The following is an 18,708-nucleotide window of genomic DNA, read 5'->3' as shown; positions in this document are numbered from 1 at the left end:
ATTTGTTGTTGGATATTATTTGTTGACTTTTCCTCTTCTTTTAACACAATACAACCATTTTTGCTTGCAAAGAAACTCTGAAAGAACTCAACAGCTCAACAGTAACTTGATAAAATGGGTCCAAAACTTTTTTACAAATAAGATATAAGATGTAAAATCACTTTATTGGCCATATACAATTTCTTGTATTAGGAATTTGTATTTTCGCCACCCCAGCTTGCTCTCCAAATAGGACTCAGCAGATCAAATTGAGAAACTGGTTGTCAGACATTTACTGCACTTCCACTGGATCACCACAGGACTGTGTTTTGTCCCCTTTACTGTACCTATTGTACACTAAAGATTGTAAAAGCACACACACAAATAGACATCTCATTAAGTCTGCTGATGACTCAGCTTTTTAAGGGACCCAGAAAACCATCATGGACCCATTCTAAACAACTTCACTAAATGGTGTGACGAATCTTCTTTGCAGTTAAATGTTTTTAAAACAAAGCTGGTTACAGTTTGAAGGGAAAGCGGCACAGACCGTGCTTTTTGCTCTGTGACCCAATAAAGATGGCTACGCATTGTCCCTTCTGCCTAGCCCCTCGCACTGTGGAAACGGTCTATGTTCTCAGGCAAGGAAGGGAGCTTTTTTCTTTCTAATCTTTTCAAAAACATTAATTCATTAAACTTTTTAAACATATCTAGTTGTAATCGGGTCAAATCTATCCGAAAATACAAACGCAACATGTAATGCATAAATAAAATGGAAAGACAAATCTATAAATAACAAAAGCCTTGCTACGGAATTATGGGCCATTTCCGTTTCCGGCTCCTCTGTCGCTCAGACTGTGCTGAACATGGCGGCGCTTGGACGTGTTTCCCAGTCGCTCCTCCGCTCGGCAGCCGGCCCGGCTCGCCAGCTCTCCGCCGCGGCCCACGCCGAGCAACACCAGGGAGGTAAGAGTCCAGCGCAGGAGCGCGGCCGCACTGGGCAACTGGGCCCGGCCGTGAGCTTGAAGACGGCCTGGTGACCTTGGGCTGGTCAGAATCGGCTGGCGAGAGGGGTGGTTCGGAGCCGGGGGGCTGGACTGGGTCAGGGAGAGTACGGAGTGACCAGTACGCGTTGATCCGAGAGGCGCTTGGTCGCCGGGACCCCCATCTCGCTGGCCGGAGTTTTGCGGTCCAGACAACAGGCGGGAGCTGTCGGCAGGAATCGGTACACCGGCCTCCCGGTCTCCTGGTGCTGCCGCGTCGGGCTGTAGTAGGAGCTCCGGGACCGTAAACAAAGCTTGTTGTCGGAGCAGCAGGAGAGAAATTGAAGTACAGTTTCCGTGCAGAATATTCAAGACGCTTGGATATCGGGGCAGGCGCTGGTAAAACCTGGGCTGGATTAGACAGCCTGTCTGTGCCTGTTCATTCTCGTCCTGTGCGAGGCTGGTCTCCCAGTGACCCACCAGTAACCCCGAGGGGAGGCCCGTATGCCTTTCCAGATCGCTAGTAGGTTATTGTTCTCGGGGTCTTGTGCAGATGTGTGTGTACACAGCCTCGATACACCCTCCCTGACCCAGACTCTCCCAGCTGACCTTCCTGACAGGGCGCTGGTCTGCGTGAGGAGGGCGATAGTGGGGACTGAAGCTGAGGGACCTCGTCAGTAAAACCCAGGAGGAAGCTGAGCAGGAAGCAGTTACTTTATACAGAGAGCTGTGGGAGTGGGGAACAAGCTGCCCGGCCATGTTGAAATCAATACCCTGCCTTCCTTTCTGATTCTGGGAGCGATGGCTAGTCAGGCCGAATGGCTCTGCTCTTGTGGTCTTATGCTTTTGCTTCTCTGTTACAGGTTGAGAAGTTGTGTGAAGTTTGCGACGTGACATTAATTGCTGGCATTGCAGAAGTGCTGACTGTATTAGGATTAAGAGAACCCTGCTGGAATTTGCTGGAGCAGTTATTCTACATACTGTGGGATATTGATGAAAAGCATTCTTGCATTTTAAGAGTTAAGATTATGCAGAGATGAGAGGAAGTCCATTAAAGCTCCCAATTAAGGGTTGTCTTCAATTGACAGTAGTTTACCAGTCATCAAGTACTCAGCTGGTATCTCTTTATACACTTCGTAATGTTCTCATTTTTTGCTCAACAGTCATATGTGTATCCGCCCTGCTGCAGAAATACAAACAAGGACTTCAAATTCTAACGTATTGACCAGGTTGTTATCTAAGAAGGCTTTGCATTGTAGTACTTGAGGTTAGTGATGTCAGGTTGGTCATCTTTAGGTTGTGTTGAATGTCTGCAGTGGTCAGCTGAACCTGTGTATTGCTGATGGTCAGTTTTGGCTAAAATATTTGCTTGAGCTTCACTGCTCTTGACCTGCAGTGATGGAACTAGGAGTAGAGGGCAGTGTGAGCTCTGTGGCGGAGTGTGGTTGTCCAGGGGGTGATGTGCGATGTGACAGATCCAGGAGCGAGCTGGGCTGAGTAGAAAGTGTGCAGATGAAGTGACGTTAAGTCTCTGCTCCTGCCCTGCAGGCCGGATGTGGAAGGTCCTGACGTTCGTGGTGGCTCTCCCTGGTGTGGGCGTCTGCATGCTCAACACCTACCTGAAGGCCCAGCACCACGACCAGGAGCAGCCCGAGTTCATCCCCTACACACATCTGCGCGTGCGCAGCAAGGTGAGGCCCACCTGTCCGCCGCCCTGTCCTCTGTCTCCCCAGCGCGTCTCCCTGTGTGTGCTGCCGCAGGGGAAACTGACAGCTGCTCTCTCTCCCTCTCCAGCCCTTCCCCTGGGGTGATGGGAACCACAGCCTGTTCCACAACCCCCACGTCAACCCCCTGCCCACTGGCTACGAGGAGTCGAACCACTGATAGCGCACCGCGGACCACATCTGCCCTGGGACCAGAACTCCTGACCCGGCTGGACCACCTCTCCTCTGTTTACTCTAACCTTACTCACAGCGAGCCCAGGTGCCCTTCGGCATCTGACAGCTGTTTTCTGGACACGCACGCGTGTGTGTGTGCTTTCATTTATTAAGAAATAAAGACTCCTAACGAAGACCTGTGTGATTGCTTTGGGCTGTGTTGGGGAGTGTGGGCCTATTCCAGCACCTCTGCAGGTGAGGGGGGGATCATGTCGCTGATCGGATTGTCTCCTGGTTTCCCAAAACATCCCCGGAAATCTGCTTCTATTGGCACATCTTCGCAAGAAAGCTGGTAAATGCGCATAAATTCCTTTCACAGAGCTTGTTCAGGATAGCGCACTACACTGGGGTCTGTGTGTGGGATAGTGGGCCATGTGTCCTCTCTGAGGTGGAGTTGCAGTGTGTCCTGTCCAGTGCTGATTAATGTGGAGCCACTGAGCTCCTCCTGTCGGGTCTCTGTTTGCCAGTGAGGGCAGATCAGTCTGTTCTCAGTCCACATCTGCCTGGTGGCCCGTTGCAGCCTTCAGCCTCCTGCCATTTTCAAAGTTAAAATAAGGCAGAACTTAGAAATAGTCCATTAAGAGGCTCCCAATTAAGAGTGGAAAAGTCTACAATGGTGTGGGCTGGTTTGAATTAATGCAAAGGTAAGGGAAGAGGCCGGGAGAGCGACAGGCTGAAATAGCTTCTCGCTGTGCGGATTGAGACTCCAACGGGCGCGGTGTGTCCCTGCTGGCTGGCCGTAGCTCATGGGTGTCCTCACATGACTGCGGGCTTGTGATCCGCATTAGTCCTCCACACTGCTCAGCTGACGCCTTCGGGAGCGGCGCGAGTGTTCTGGGCGAGACCTGCTGCTGCGCCCGTGCCTGGAGCCACCGGGACCGCGAGGTGACCCGAGACCAGCGCAGTCTCTCCCGCCCAGCGAACCAGGAAGAGCTCGGGGAGGTTGGCCTGCTGCGCCGCTGCACTGTATCGGTCTCGGTGTCGCACCCCTTCCTTGAATGTTAGGCGCCCTGTGAGCAGTGCTTTACCGTGCCGAGCCGTGCCGTTACCTCTAAGGTGCTTAGAGGTAAGTCTGTCTTGTTCTTTGATCGCCTCGCACGCTGCCGGTGGTTAGGATGCTCTGTTTTGGCTCCAGGAGATAATGATGCTTCCTGACGAATATAACCTACCCCTGTAGTACCCCGGAATGTACTGAACTTTCAAGGCTGGCTAAGGACCGTTGTTTAAGACCTGCAGTTCAGCGCAGTAGCCTGAGCTTCTGCCCCCTCATTGCTACCAGCTCAGCCGTACCGAGCTGTACCCGGTGAGAGTGCGGGACTGTGAGCCGAGCTGTACCCGGTGAGAGTGTGGGGCTGTGAGCCGAGCTGTACCCGGTGAGAGTGCGGGACTGTGAGCCGAGCTGTGCCCGGTGAGAGTGCGGGACTGTGAGCCGAGCTGTGCCCGGTGAGAGTGCGGGACTGTGAGCCGAGCTGTGCCCGGTGAGAGTGTGGGGCTGCCTGAGCTGATCCTCAGTGTGTTTCTAGGGGCAGTGTGGAGAGGAAGACTGGTGTCCAGATGGTGGATGAGCCCCAGACCCTCGCTTGTATAGCGCCTTTTGTCATCGCCCACGAGGAGCGACCGGTGCCAGAGATCGCTGACAGATGGGGAAGCAGGAGGGAGCTCGGTGAAAGCAGGAGGGAGACAGCATCACGCTCAGACCCTGGCGATGGCCGACATAGCTGCTGCACAGTCCCAGTGGTAAGAGGATTATGTTACCAAGCAAGCGCTTGATTGCCAGTTCTTTGCTGGTATGTGCTGAAGTGTACTTTCCTCCTGAGCACAAACAGACAGAGGTGTTTCTTTAGAGAGACTGTCTGACTGTCAGCAGGGCTTGAAACTGCTGAATTCATATTCTGACAAAAAATGTTGAAGGTCTGACATCTGACCTCTAGGTGCAGTGTCTTCTTCCTGTATGATGGGTCAAAGGTCAAGGAGGAGGGAGACCCCACGAGAGCTGGGATCTGCTACTTCTACCCCGAGGAGGTAGGTGGCGCTGTAACAGAGCAAGACAGAGGGGAGGGGGGGTAGGCGGCCCTGAGTGACCCCTGCTGTGTCTTCCTTGCTGCACAGACAGAGTTAGACCAGCAGGAGGTGCTGTGCGGTCAGATCGCAGGGGTGTGTCGCTGCCTGTCGGACATCTCGCATGCCCCCCCACGCCTGCTTCGACTGCGCAGGCGGAAATTCGCGGTCTGTCTGCTTGGGGACTTCTTGTGGGTGAGTGTTGAGGAGAGACAGGTTTAAACTTCCCTGATTCCACCAGAGAGGAATTTGAAATGAACTAACGTTCATCTATCTCCCTTTCTCTATCTTTATTTCCCTCTCTCCCTCAGTCTCTCTCTCCTGGTCTCTCTCGCCCTGGGTCACTCTCTCTCCTGGTCTCTCTCGCCCTGGGTCACTCTCTCCTGGTCTCTCTCGCCCTGGGTCACTCTCTCCTGGTCTCTCTCGCCCTGGGTCACTCTCTCTCCTGGTCTCTCTCACCCCCGGTCACTCTCCCCTGGTCTCTCTCGCCCCCGGTCACTCTCTCCTGGTCTCTCTCACCCCCGGTCACTCTCCCCTGGTCTCTCTCGCCCCGGGTCACTCTCTCTCCTGGTCTCACTTGCCCTGGGTCACTCTCTCTCCTGGTCTCACTTGCCCTGGGTCACTCTCTCCTGGTCTCTCTCGCCCTGGGTCACTCTCCCCTGGTCTCTCTCGCCCCCGGTCACTCTCCCCTGGTCTCTCTCACCCCCGATCACTCTCCCCTGGTCTCTCTCGCCCCCGGTCACTCTCCCCTGGTCTCTCTCACCCCCGATCACTCTCCCCTGGTCTCTCTCTCCCAGGCTCTGGGCTGTGCAGGGGAGATTCCGGATGTGAGTCTATGTCAGTACCTGGACCAGCTGATCGGACAGTTCTGCTTCTACAATGGCCCAGTGAGGCAGAGCTACCAGGTATTGGAATGGGCCAGCCAGTCACAGTATACCTGGAGACTATAAGAACAGGTCCCTTACCCCTCTCCCCCCCTCAGGAGCGCCCCCGCGAGGAGCTGGCAGTGCAGTGGGCGCAGTACCTTGCTCAACTACAGGGCGGCAGCACTGAGCTCCAGCAGGTCTTCACCTCGCTGCACACCATCGACTGCACCCAGGTACTGAGGAGGGGATAAAAAGACAGGGAGGGTTGGGGGACTGGATAGTGTCAGAGGGGAGGTGGGATATTTAATAGCAGCAGGACTTTGTGAGTGACGCCTCTCTCCTCTCGAGCAGATTGACCCCCTGCTGCTCCTGAAGGCAGCTCTGATTCTGCAGGCGTGTCAGCGCTGCCCCTTGGTGTTGGCTGGCTGCATTCTCTACAGAGGCAGGTGGGTTGGCCTGCGGGTGAGACAGAGTGAGCACACACTGGGACACACACACATCATAAACTGGAATGCTGCAGAACCCAGAACAGACAATACACACTAACTGAATATCTGACCGGGGTGAGAAACAGCCTGATGAAGTACAGGCTCAGTGACCACAGCCTGGCCATAGAAACTGGAGACAGACAGACCTGGCTGCCCAGAGAGGACAGGCTAAGCTCCCACTGCCAGCGGGGAGAAATAGAGACAGAGGTGCACTTCCTACTTCACTGTGAGAAATACTCTGGGATCAGAGAAACATTCTTCCCTAAATTTACAAATCTAATCCCAGAGTTCCCACATCTGCCAGAATCACCACAGCTGCCAGTCCTACTGGGAGAGGTTAAACTGGCAGCCCAGTAGGAGACCTGCTGTCACTGCCTGAGGAGCAGTAAGCCCGTCTCACAATAATGCTCCATATGTTTGTATGTAAATGTATTAATGATGTGTCTGTATTGTAAATGTCTGTAGATGTTGTGTTAATTGTGTGTGCTTTGGCAATACTTTATTGGTCCTGCCGATAAAGCTGCTTGAATTGAATTGTGAGCTGGCAGGAAGGTCAGTTACACTCCCAGCCTTCTCTCTCTGGCACCTAACCTCCTCCTTCTCGCCTCTCCAGAGTGGTCAGCACACAGATGCCCCCTGAGCTCACGGGGAAGGTGATGGTCCGAGACTCCTCCTCAGAGGCCCAGGTAGATGAGCGATCTGTACCCCGCCTGATCACGCTGAGCCCCGCATTCTCTGCTGTCTGTCAGTCCGTGCTGTTGTCTCGTTAGGACTCACCTCTGCCGGCTGACGGAGACCCGCTGCAGCGCCACGTCTCCACGGTGCCGGTGTTCCTGACCGCAGATGAGCTGGCTCTGCTGAGACACCCCCCAGTGGACTGGGTCTGCAGGTGTGACGCTGTGTAAAAGGCCTGCCTTTCCTTGTCGTGCGAGATGAATGACAAACCCCAATCGTTTTTTGGCTTCAAACATCTGCCCCATCTTTCCCTTCCTCTGTCAGGTCTCACCCCACTCCACAGCTGGCCAGCCATGGCAGGAAGTCCCGCCTCCTGTCCCGCACGCTGTCCGACACCCTAGAGCCGGAGCTTGACCTCTGCCTCTCCCAGCCCTGCGGCCACGCTGACCACACCCCCACCTCTGACTCCGCCCCATCCAGTGGGGGAGCTTCCAGCCCTTCCCACACTGGCGCCGCCCACCCCTCTCTGTCCGGGTCCTTCCTCTCGGCAGGCAGAAGGGAGGACAGCCCAGACAGGGAGCAGGCCAGCAGACACACCCCTGACCCCCAGAGCGGGGTTGCAGAGGGAGGGGGCAACGGGCGAGGCAGCAGGGCTGAGCTAGTGCCCATGAGGCTGTACCTGCACAGGGTGCGGGACCTGGCGCTGGCACTGCTGGTGGAGCTGCAGTTCGACACTGACGCTGCGGCCACCGAGGATGTGGTGAGACTGAGGGCGGGGGGGCGCCGCTCCTTTATCATGCATCTCTTGTCTGTGTGACATCAAGCTCTGGTTGACATCAGATCCCCTGGAGCTAAATAGTGACAAAACAGGACTTTCGCTGGTGGGGGCAGGGGTCAGTGTCACTCCTGCTTCCCCATTCACGCATCATCCCCAGTCAGGAATCTGGGAGTCACGCTTAATCCTCTCCTGCCTTTTGAGCCCCACAGAAATAGAAATATTGCCCGCATTTGACTATTTCAATCAGCGTCCGATGCAGAGTGTCTGATTTATGCATTTGTAACACTAAGCCTTGATTTCTCCAGCTCTGTGCTGTATGGGCTCCCCAACACTCTTCCCAACCAGGTGCAGTTTCGGGGTGTCTGTGGACTTGCCCGTGAGCTGACAGTTGTCATTTCTGTGTGTCTGCAGTACTGCAGTAGCCTGGCGTCCCTGAACGGACTGGAGGCTCACCTGAGAGAGATGGGAGGCGCGGCACCAGGCCCTCAGGGGCCCTACTGCTTCGCCCACTATGACCGTGTGCAGAACACCCTCAGCAGTAAGGGCCCGGCCCGCTCCCTGCCCGTGCCCGCAGTCCTGGCTCCCTGCTGAGCTCTGCTCCTCTCTGTGTCCCCAGCGAACGCTGCTGTGCCACAGGACTGCTCCTTCGTCCGCGCCGCTGCCCTGCTGCACGCCCACTTCTCCCAGACGCCCACGCTGCAGGAGGCCATCATCAGGTGAGCAAGGAGCGGAGCGGGTGGGCCACCCAGTGTGCAGCAGTGCGTTCTGGTCTGGGCTTTACCCTGAACTGCAGTGTGGAGAGGGCCGGACAGCGCGGCTGTGTGTGTGGACAGTGTGGAGAGGGCTGGACAGCCAGGCTGTGTGTGTGGACAGTGTGGAGAGGGCTGGACAGCCAGGCTGTGTGTGTGGACAGTGTGGAGAGGGCTGGACAGCGCGGCTGTGTGTGTGGACAGTGTGGAGAGGGCTGGACAGCGAGGCTGTGTGTGTGGACAGTGTGGAGAGGGCTGGACAGCGCGGCTGTGTGTGTGGACAGTGTGGAGAGGGCTGGACAGCGAGGCTGTGTGTGTGGACAGTGTGGAGAGGGCTGGACAGCGCGGCTGTGTGTGTGGACAGTGTGGAGAGAGCTGGACAGCGAGGCTGTGTGTGTGGACAGTGTGGAGAGGGCTGGACAGCGAGGCTGTGTGTGTGGACAGTGTGGAGAGGGCTGGACAGCGCGGCTGTGTGTGTGGACAGTGTGGAGAGGGCTGGACAGCGCGGCTGTGTGTGTGGACAGTGTGGAGAGGGCTGGACAGCGAGGCTGTGTGTGTGGACAGTGTGGAGAGGGCTGGACAGCGCGGCTGTGTGTGTGGACAGTGTGGAGAGGGGTGGACAGTGACCCTATGTGTGTCGTTGTCAGGAGTGCAGGGACTGCAGTGTACGGGACACGCAGTGCAGCGCAGGAGACACTCTTCCAGCAGCAGGGAGTGGCAGTGAGGAACTCTGGGATCCCAAACCCCCAGGACAGCGCCTTCACCCTTCCCAGCAAGGCTCGGCACAGACTGCTGAAGCACGGGGTCAACCTGCTGTAGGACAGACTGACCACTGAAGTACAGGGTCAGTCTGCTGTAGGACAGACTGACCACTGAGGCATGGGGTCAACCTGCTGTAGGACAGACTGACCACCGAGGCATGGGGTCAACCTGCTGTAGGACAGACTGACCACCGAGGCATGGGGTCAACCTGCTGTAGGACAGACTGACCACTGAGATACGGGGTCAGTCTGCTGTAGGACAGACTGACCACCGAGGCATGGGGTCAACCTGCTGTAGGACAGAATGACCACTGAGATACGGGGTCAGTCTGCTGTAGGACAGACTGACCACCGAGGCATGGGGTCAACCTGCTGTAGGACAGAATGACCACTGAGATACGGGGTCAGTCTGCTGTAGGACAGACCACTGAGGCATGGGGTCAACCTGCTGTAGGACAGACTGACCACTGAGATACGGGGTCAGTCTGCTGTAGGACAGACTGACCACTGAGGCATGGGGTCAACCTGCTGTAGGACAGACTGACCACTCAGGCACAGGGTCAGTCTGCTGTAGGACAGACTGACCACCGAGGCATGGGGTCAACCTGCTGTAGGACAGAATGACCACTGAGATACGGGGTCAGTCTGCTGTAGGACAGACCACTGAGGCTTGGTGTCAACCTGCTGTAGGACAGACTGACCACTGAGATACGGGGTCAGTCTGCTGTAGGACAGACCACTGAGGCTTGGTGTCAACCTGCTGTAGGACAGTGACTGGACAGACTGACCACTGAGGCATGGAGTCAGCCTGCTGTAGGACAGACTGACCACTGAGGCACAGGGTCAGTCTGCTGTAGGACAGTGACTGGACAGACTGTTAGGCTCCTGGGACAGATAGGCTGCCCAGCCTGCTGCCCTGATAGTAGCTTGGAGGACACGCGCATCGCCAGGAGTGCTGTCTGAGACAGCAGGAAGCACCGAGGCAGCACGCTGCAGCCTGGGACAAAGGCAGGTCCTTCACAAATAAAGCCATCAGTGCTGATGCATGGGTCTGTCTGTCTGGTGTACTGGTCCGACTTCCCACTGTGGAAGAGAGACACCCCTATTCAGATGCTTAAGAAAGGTTACAAACAAGAGGCTGTTATTTTCACTCCTTTACATTTGTTAGTAGCTAATAAATCAGAGGATCTCAGCCAGGGTATCAACAGCATGGCTGGGCAGCTTGTTCCTCTACCTGCAACTAAACAGGCTTCGAGGAAATGTTGCATTTATAAGCCTTAGTGTAAAGACCCGTCTCCTGTTCTCAGATTGAAATTCATTTCCTTTCCGTTTCACTTGTGTCCTGCGTGGTGGTGTTCCTGGGACATGCACTGGGTTGGCTTTCCCAGTCCTTTTGAGGAGTTCTGAGTCTTGAGAGCTGGTTTCCTCCTCGTCTGTTCATGACTGCAGACGCCCCTCAGAGCAGGAGATTGCTTTCGGCCCAGGACTGTCACTCCATTCTGGACTGATAACAGAGCAGCAATGTCTTTTGTCCAGTGTAGTGGCAAAAATCTTCTAAGTTTTCTAAATTAGTATTTTATGATAGCATTGCCTTCTATTCTAAACGGTCTGCCCTTTCTATCTCCTCCCAACACTGTCCATTAACTGTAAGTGAGGTTGACAGGTCTTCAGACACATTAAATGCCATCTGCCATCTCCCATGATCTGGTGTGGATGTTCTTTCCGTGGTGTGCTGTGGAAAATGTGCTGCTGGACAGACTCTCGGTCAGCCTCTGCAGTTTCTGTGGTCACAGGAGTCTTTCAGCAGCACCTGCTTGTGTTGGAAGTGGCACTATGGTATTGCAGCTGTGCGGGAGAGGTAGCCCATACGAGCCTGCTGCGCTCTGGGTCAGGAATGTGTAAACTGAGAGTGGCTGAGATACCTGTGGCCAGGTTTGTTTGGCCATGGCTGCTGAGGACAAACGAGCAGGGAGAGCGAGTGCTCAGGAAAGACCAGCAGGGGGAGTCAGTGCTCAGGGTCAGTGCTCAGGACAGACCAGCAGGGGGAGTCAGTGCTCAGGACAGACCAGCAGGGGGAGTCAGCGCTCAGGGTCAGTGCTCAGGACACACCAGCAGGGGGAGTCAGTGCTCTGGACAGACCAGCAGGGGAGACAGCACTCAGGGTCAGTGCTCAGGACAGACCTGCAGGGGGAGTCAGCGCTCAGGGTCAGTGCTCAGGACAGATCAGCAGGGAGAGTCAGTGCTCAGGACAGACCTGCAGGGGGAGTCAGCGCTCAGGGTCAGTGCTCAGGACAGACCGTACAGAGTCCCAGGGATCAGTAGGTCGGGGCGCAGGGCAGCGTGCTGCTCCAGAGGGCACAGAGTGCTCTGATAGAAGAGTCAGGCTGGGGGCTTCCCTGTTGGCAGAGCGTCTCTGGAAGTCGGCACTACACCATCGTGCGGACCCAGGCCGCCTGGCCGTGTGGGACGGGGTGTGATCGGACACTGCCCCAGGGCCACCACCACTCTCGGGAGCCCAAAATGCAAATACAGCACAAAGCAACATGGGTACGGCGGAGAAAACCATCTGTGTAAGACATTCACATACAGCACGTTTATCTGTGTTACTGACAGCTCAGTCCAGGGGAGAACACTCATCACATCAGAACGGAAATAATATCAGGACCACATAATCAATTCATGCATCAGTCACTTGGAAAGTCATTGCCATATTTAACTAAAAGCACAAGTGCTGTTTATTAATAATGAAGTTTAATGTTTATTTTTATTAATAACTGTTTTACAATAGTTACGTAGTTTTATACCTTTATTTGGTATATTTTCACATAAATGCATTTCTTAAAAATTAACATTAAACTCTTGGGGACATCCAGTTCCATATAAACACATTAACAAAGTAATTCTGCTCTGCTGTGTCTTACGCACACACACGCAGCTGTCCCAGGACCGCCTGCGCTCTCCAGCCCTTACAGCTGTTACCACAGCAACCAGGGAGATGTGACGGGGGCCGAGCAGGCCGCTCGCTCACCTTCCCCTTTCACCCCAAGGGCAGAAGAGCATCCAGCCACTGAGCCCCATCACCGCAGATTGGTCACGTACAGCAGGACAGTACTGGCGAGTTTGATGGGCGGCACTGTGGCCCTGCGTTCACTTCCTGGGGTGCTGTCTGTGTTGAGCTTGGATGTTCCCCATGGGTTTCCTCCCACAGTCCAGGTCAACTGGTGTCTGGGGAAACTGGGCCTGGTGGGTGTGTATAGCTCGTGTCTGGGATGCACTGGTGTCCTGTCCTCTCTCTTGCCAGAACAGGCTCCAGCTCCCCCTTGACCCTGAATTGGAAGTGTATAAAAAGTTTACGGGTGACGCTTTAGAAGTGCACAGCTGCAAGTACATGAAGGGCTCTACACCAAGAGTAGTGGGTGTCAGCAGCAAACTCCACAGCTGTGTAGCAGACCCACTACATGATCCTTCAAGAAGCACCTGGCTCAGACTCCAGCTGGTGATCTGAGAAACTCAACAAAGACGAGACAGGAATGTGAGCTTCCTGCAGCTCCAATCAGACAAGTGAAACGAAATAAACAGCCCACACATGCATCATTTTTTGGACTGAAACACTTTTACTGTTTTTTTTTGTGCAAACACCAAAGCAAAGAAACTAAGAAAAAGGAATGTTAATTTCCAAAAATCCACAATGGAATCTCTCTCTGCGACCAGGGTCTCCAGTACAGAGAATCGCAAGCGTTTCACACTGGGGGAGAGGGGTCAGAGGTCACAGGTCACGGGTCAGACTCACCCACGCACACGAGTTAGAGAGCCCTGGCCAGAGCTGACCACACAGGATTCGGACACAGCCGCTCCGGCTGCACCGGACCTGTGAACCTGCCCCACTGCTGCCCGGTGCCTCCGAGCCCTGGTTCTGTGCAGCAGCATGTTTCTTCAGTCACCTGACCTGACCGCAGCAGGACTGGTACCGAGCCCGGCATCGGGAGCGGGCCAGAACCTTGACCTCTTCAGAGGAGCTGGCTCACTGTCCACTGGAGACACTGTCCACAGAGAGGAGCAGAAGCCATACACTCACTGTGAAGAGGCCACAGCAAGGTAGGAACCCTGAATTCCCGAATTTGGGATTCTGCCACAGTTTTCAGCGTGATGTCAGGACGGAGCTGTGCGCCCGATGAAGACTCAGGGGGAACCGCGCAGGGGCTGGGGGCCTGGGGTGCCGGGGGGTTCAGCTAGAGGTTATTGATGAGAGAGTTCACAGGTGTTCCCATGGCAACGGCATTCACGAGTATTGTCAACATGGTCTGAAATAAAGAGGCGTCCACAAAATAGTCCAATTCACGGCAGGGCTGTAAATGTTACTGTGCGGAGAATTTCCCAATTGTGCTTTTTAATCCTGTAACCGATGCTGACTGACAGGGCAGCTCCCTGCAGGGGCAAACCCTCCACCAGCAGTTCTTCGCTGGGGCCGGACACTTTGGGACAAGCTGGTCCAACAACATGTCCTCTTTGGATCTGCAAAGCCCTGTCGAACCCACAGGCAGCGGCTGTCAGTCCACACCGATGGAGAGGCAGAGCTCTGCCCCAGCTGCTCCATCACTGGTCAGAAATGCCGAATGAAAACGCAGCACAGTCCCGAGGCCCAGACGGCCCGTCCGCTGGCCTCTCTCTCGGCACCACGCGGAGCTCCTGCCTCTCTCTGCGCAGGTCACAGGCTCAGCGCGGTCCCGAGGCCCAGACGGCCCGTCCGCTGGCCTCTCTCTCGGCACCACACGGAGCTCCTGCCTCTCTCTGCGCAGGTCACAGGCTCAGCGCGGTCCCGAGGCCCAGACGGCCCGTCCGCTGGCCTCTCTCTCGGCACCACACGGAGCTCCTGCCTCTCTCTGCGCAGGTCACAGGCTCAGGTGTCGCCAGCCCTCCGCCCCTCTCTCCCCACCCCCTCCTCGCTCTCACCGCCCCGGGCTGAAGATGTAGTCCAGCGCCTGCCTCTCGGCCGCTGCCACATTGGGGTGCCAGAGATCCACCATGAAGACCACACGGGGGCCGTCCTCCGCGCTGCCTGAACACAAACACAGACACGAGTCAGGCGACGGGAGGGACACCTGAAACGCAGAAGAGCGAGCGTGGCGTCCAGGGCCAGCGACCCCACCCCTCCCTCACCCTCGTGGAAGGCCGTGTGCAGGAAGGAGTCGTCGAACAGCAGGCAGCTGCCCTCTGCCCAGCACTGGGGCTCCCCACCCACCACCAGCTCACAGCCAGGGGGCACGCGGAGGCCTGGGAAGAGAGGAGTGAGAGGTCAGCACAGTGGGGACACACGCACCCACACACAGACATGCACTGTGGACACGCATGCTTACACACAGCGGGCACTGCAGACACACGCACACACACACACCAGGCACTGTAGACACACGCACACACCGGACACCGGACACCGGACACCGGACACCGGACACCGGACACCGGACACCGGACACCGGACACCGGACACCGGACACTGCAGACACACGCACACGCACACACACACACACACCGGACACTGCAGACACACGCACACGCACACACACACCGGACACTGCAGACACACGCACACAGACACATGCACACAGACACCGGACACTGCAGACACACGCACACGCACACAGACACACGCACACAGACACCAGACACTGCAGACACACGCACACAGACACCGGACACTGCAGACACACGCACACAGACACCGGACACTGCAGACACACGCACACAGACACCGGACACTGCAGACACACGCACACAGACACCGGACACTGCAGACACACGCACACAGACACCGGACACTGCAGACACACGCACACAGACACCGGACACTGCAGACACACGCACACAGACACCGGACACTGCAGACACGCACACAGACACCGGACACTGCAGACACACAGACACCAGACACCAGACACTGCAGACACCAGACACTGCAGACACCAGACACTGCAGACACCAGACACTGCAGACACACGCCGGCCGCAGCGGCCCGCTCCCTCACCCAGGTGGCAGCGCAGCCGGACGTTGGTGGGGCCGTAGTGCTCGGCGATGAGGGCGCCGGGCGTGAGCACCGAGAAGCAGGCGTTCCCGAACACGTTGTTGCCGACGAAGGTGCGCAGCGAGCCCAGCACTCGGTACGCCCGCGGGCAGCGCCGGCAGTTCTGCGGCACGCTCACGCCCTGGTTCACCAGGTAGAAGGTCAGCCACTGGCCCTGGGGGGCGCTGTTGGCCTTCCAGCCGGGCGGCGGGGGCAGCGGGCCCAGCGGGCCGGGCCGGTACACGCCCTCGAACTCGGCCAGCAGCGCGCCGAAGCTGCGCTCCAGGAGCTCCACGTCGTGCTTCTGCGCCTCGCGGGAGAAGTAGGGCGCGCTGGGCAGCTCGGGCAGCAGGAAGACCTCGGGCTTCTGGATGGAGGCGGGCCGGCGGGCCAGGTAGCGGCCCTGCTCGCGCACGCCCTTGTGCACGCGGCCCATGCCCGCCCAGGTGTAGCGCTTGGCGTAGTCCTGCAGGCTGTGGTACAGCCGCTGGTTCAGGCCCTCCGCCGGCGCCGCGCACCGGAAGCACTCGGGCGACTGGCAGTAGGCGAAGCCGTTCTGCGCCTGCAGCGCCCGGCCCCGCCGGCCCCCCGACTCGCCCGGCCCCCCGCCGGCACCCGCCGCGCGCTCGGGGCCGTAGGTCCGCGGGGGGGCGCCCTGCTCCCGGCCCACGCGGTAGCAGTACCACACGAACAGCAGCAGGAGGCAGCCCACTGTGGCCAGGGCGCTGGGCTCGCAGTCCCTCAGAGACTGCATCCCCCCGGCAACCAGCTCCCTCAGCCCGTCCAGGGACCACTCCATCGCAGCGGAGACCGGCTGTCAAGGCGTCTCTACGCCCTCCCGCCTCTCCGAGCCTCTCGCAAGTGCGGACCTGTGAGGTGAGCACCCCATCGCTGCATCGCACCGCTTCTACCGCAGACAGGGGGCGCCCCGCCGCACACACAGGGGAGGAGCTGGAAGAGAGCGGAAAGGGTTAATGAGCGCGAGAGATCCCTGCTCCTGCGCTCATCCCACCTGCTGAAACTCACGGCCTCGGCTTTTTCTTTATCCATGATGCAAAGCGTCCTGGGGTTGGAAAGGCGCTGTATAAGTGAATGTATTGTTACCGTTTGATCTTGACCGTCAGCCGAGGGACAGAGCCAGCTGGGCCGCGACTCCCCGAGCTGCAGTCTCCTGTCAATCCGGGTAGTGACACCCCCACCCGCCTGCCCCCCGACAGCACTCTGCCCGCCCACGCCAAGCACCGGCATGACTCACAGACTGACAAAGCACACGCACACGGGCGGACAGATCCACAGACAGAGGCGGAGAGCAGACGAACCCGCCGTGAATGACGGGCAAATCGCTGCGCGGCGGAGTGGGTCGCAACGGTCGAACTCGATCCGGTTCGGTTGTGTGCCGAGGCCGGTCTGCTCCTGTCTCTGTTCGGCTGGCGCGGTCGCCTGCCCACGCTGCGCCACACGGACGGGCCCCCCACTCTTCCCCGCACAGCAGGACACGCGCTGTCGTCACCCCCGAGTCACTCCTCCCGCAGGCCACGCGCGACACGCAGCCCCGTGGGAACCCCACGGCGCCTGCCGAGACAATACTGTACCTTTCTGAGCAGGAGCACCGCGCTAATCACAGCAGACAGCCGCTCGCCAGTGAACACGCACTCCAAGCCTCCCGGTACCAGAGCGCAGATCTCCAGTCACACGCACGGCGCCAGAGCGAGCCGTGACTGCAACACGCAGCGCCTCCACCGACTAATCCACGCAGCCTTCCTCTCTCACTCCTCCTCCTCCTCCTCCTCCCGCCCACCTCCGTTACCGGCGCGCCCAGCGTGACGAGCGCAGGAGTACGTCGTGCGCAGCCCGTCGGCGGAGAAGCAGGAGACAGCAGATCAGAATGGCGTCATGTACTCAATCAGGTATATATTAAGACCTAGCACATTCCCCGCTAATATCACAGCTCCTCTCGGGGATGGCGGACAGTTAGAACCGCAGCGAGAGGCGGGAGGCGTGCGGTTTCCGTTGGAAACTAAACACAGTCAATAAACAGTAACAGCAAACACACACACAGACATCTCATTAAGTTTGCTGATGACTCGGCCCTGGTCAGCTAATTGAAGGACCCGGAAACCATCATGGACCCATTCTGATCGACTTGAATTTAAAAATAAAGGGGCTGGTCGTTGATTTAAGGATAAAATGCAACATCCCTCCAACCTGCTGTAATTAATGGTCAGACTAGAAACTGTCAATGACTGCAAGTACTCGGGACTGGTCATAGACAAAACCCTGAGTTTGGACAAGTACTCTGACACCATTTATAAAAAAATCACACAACAGAGACTATTTTTTTCTAATAAAACTGAACTATTTCAAGGTAGAACCATGCTAACACTTTTCTGCAAGTCTTTTACTGAAAGTGTCTTAACATACTGTCTCACTGCTGGTTTGGTAGCATCGGTAACCATTGATTGTAATTGGCTGGGAAAACTAGTCAAAATATGTAGCAAATTAATTAGGGCAAATTTAATCACCTCAAAGCTCCTCTACAAACAAATTGTAGCAAAGAATCCACTGAAGCTCAGCAGGTTTGAGGCTGGTCAGGACCTGGAGAGGAGACTCCTGGGAAAGCTGAGGCTGCTGCTGGAAGGTGTTAGTGGGGCCAGCAGGGGGCGCTCATCCTGCAGTCTCTGTGGCTCCTAATGCCCCATTATAGTGACGGGGACACTATACTGTAAACAGGCGCAGTCCTTCGGATGAGAGGTAAGACTGAGGTCCTGACTCTCTGTGGTCATTAAAAATCCCTGGGCATTTCTTGAAAAGAGTAGGGGTGTTACCCTAGCGTCCTGGCCAAATTTCCCCCTGGCCTTTACCCATCATGGCCTCCTACTAACCCCCATCTCTGAACTGGCTTCATCACTCTGCGCTCCTCCCCACTGAGAGCTGGTGTGTGCGGAGCAGACTGGCGCAGCACCCAGGTGGGGCTGCACTGGGGTAGAGCTACAGTATGTGTGTGGAAGGATTATTGAGACTGTCAGGTGGAGGGTAGCTGGAGCCGCAGGTTGAGCTTCATCACTCTGTTTTTCTCCCCACTGAGAGCTGGTGTGTGGGGAGTGTTCTGGCACACTATGGCTGCTGTCGCATCATCCAGGTGGGGCTGCACACTGGTGATGGAGGGGATCCCCATTACCTGTAAAGCGCTTTGAGTGGAGTGTCCAGAAAAGTGCTACATAAGTGTAAGGAGTTATTAAAGAAATCAAGTGTATTATGGATTGTGTCTCACCCACTGTGAGTTCAAACGTCTCCTGTCTGGGAGATGCCTCTCTGTCCCCAGGTGTGATACTAACAGACACAGGAAATCTTTCAGCCCCACTGGAATATCTCAGAA

General features: G+C 56.6%; 3 protein-coding genes across 9 annotated transcripts; 2 read left to right on the top strand and 1 right to left on the bottom strand.

Annotated features, from left to right (window-relative positions):
- The first annotated feature begins 816 nt into the window (after positions 1–816).
- On the top strand, positions 817–3,033 carry cox6a1 (cytochrome c oxidase subunit 6A1). Its single transcript, XM_015366008.2, has 3 exons — positions 817–945; positions 2,511–2,653; positions 2,757–3,033. Exons 1-3 carry the CDS (start codon positions 846–848, stop codon positions 2,844–2,846), a joined length of 333 nt encoding a protein of 110 aa, XP_015221494.1. The 5' UTR covers positions 817–845; the 3' UTR covers positions 2,847–3,033.
- A 24-nt stretch (positions 3,034–3,057) lies between these two features.
- On the top strand, positions 3,058–10,977 carry hps4 (HPS4 biogenesis of lysosomal organelles complex 3 subunit 2). Of its 6 annotated transcripts, XR_011183011.1 has the most exons (15): positions 3,633–3,965; positions 4,423–4,636; positions 4,831–4,921; positions 5,009–5,152; positions 5,269–5,373; positions 5,755–5,862; positions 5,940–6,056; positions 6,175–6,269; positions 6,925–6,997; positions 7,082–7,200; positions 7,311–7,746; positions 8,176–8,302; positions 8,381–8,480; positions 9,161–10,069; positions 10,110–10,977. XR_011183011.1 is itself a non-coding variant. In XM_069182358.1 (14 exons), the coding sequence occupies exons 2-14, from the start codon at positions 4,605–4,607 to the stop codon at positions 9,330–9,332; spliced, it is 1,719 nt and encodes a 572-aa protein (XP_069038459.1). In that variant the 5' UTR covers positions 3,058–3,191; positions 4,423–4,604; the 3' UTR covers positions 9,333–10,977. The 6 variants fall into 6 exon arrangements, 5 of the variants coding, with proteins under 5 accessions (XP_069038459.1, XP_069038458.1, XP_069038457.1 ...); XM_069182358.1 differs by lacking the exon at positions 3,633–3,965 and adding an exon at positions 3,058–3,191 and having other exon boundaries at positions 9,161–10,977; XM_069182357.1 differs by having other exon boundaries at positions 3,633–3,841; positions 9,161–10,977.
- Positions 10,978–12,865: 1,888 nt separating this feature from the next.
- On the bottom strand, positions 12,866–17,057 carry asphd2 (aspartate beta-hydroxylase domain containing 2). 2 transcript variants are annotated; one of them, XM_069182361.1, is made up of 4 exons: positions 16,925–17,057; positions 15,297–16,283; positions 14,432–14,545; positions 12,866–14,330 (listed from the first exon to the last, which is right to left on the bottom strand). In XM_069182361.1, exons 2-4 carry the CDS (start codon positions 16,129–16,131, stop codon positions 14,221–14,223), a joined length of 1,059 nt encoding a protein of 352 aa, XP_069038462.1. In that variant the 5' UTR covers positions 16,132–16,283; positions 16,925–17,057; the 3' UTR covers positions 12,866–14,220. The 2 variants fall into 2 exon arrangements, with proteins under 2 accessions (XP_069038462.1, XP_069038463.1); XM_069182362.1 differs by lacking the exon at positions 16,925–17,057 and adding an exon at positions 16,652–16,913.
- Positions 17,058–18,708: the final 1,651 nt, after the last annotated feature.

The sequence above is a fragment of the Lepisosteus oculatus genome, chromosome 22 (assembly GCF_040954835.1).
Source record: "Lepisosteus oculatus isolate fLepOcu1 chromosome 22, fLepOcu1.hap2, whole genome shotgun sequence".
Lineage (NCBI taxonomy): Eukaryota > Metazoa > Chordata > Actinopteri > Semionotiformes > Lepisosteidae > Lepisosteus > Lepisosteus oculatus.
The sequence above is the reverse complement of the archived record's forward strand: the minus strand, read 5'-3'. Positions and strand labels throughout refer to the sequence as shown.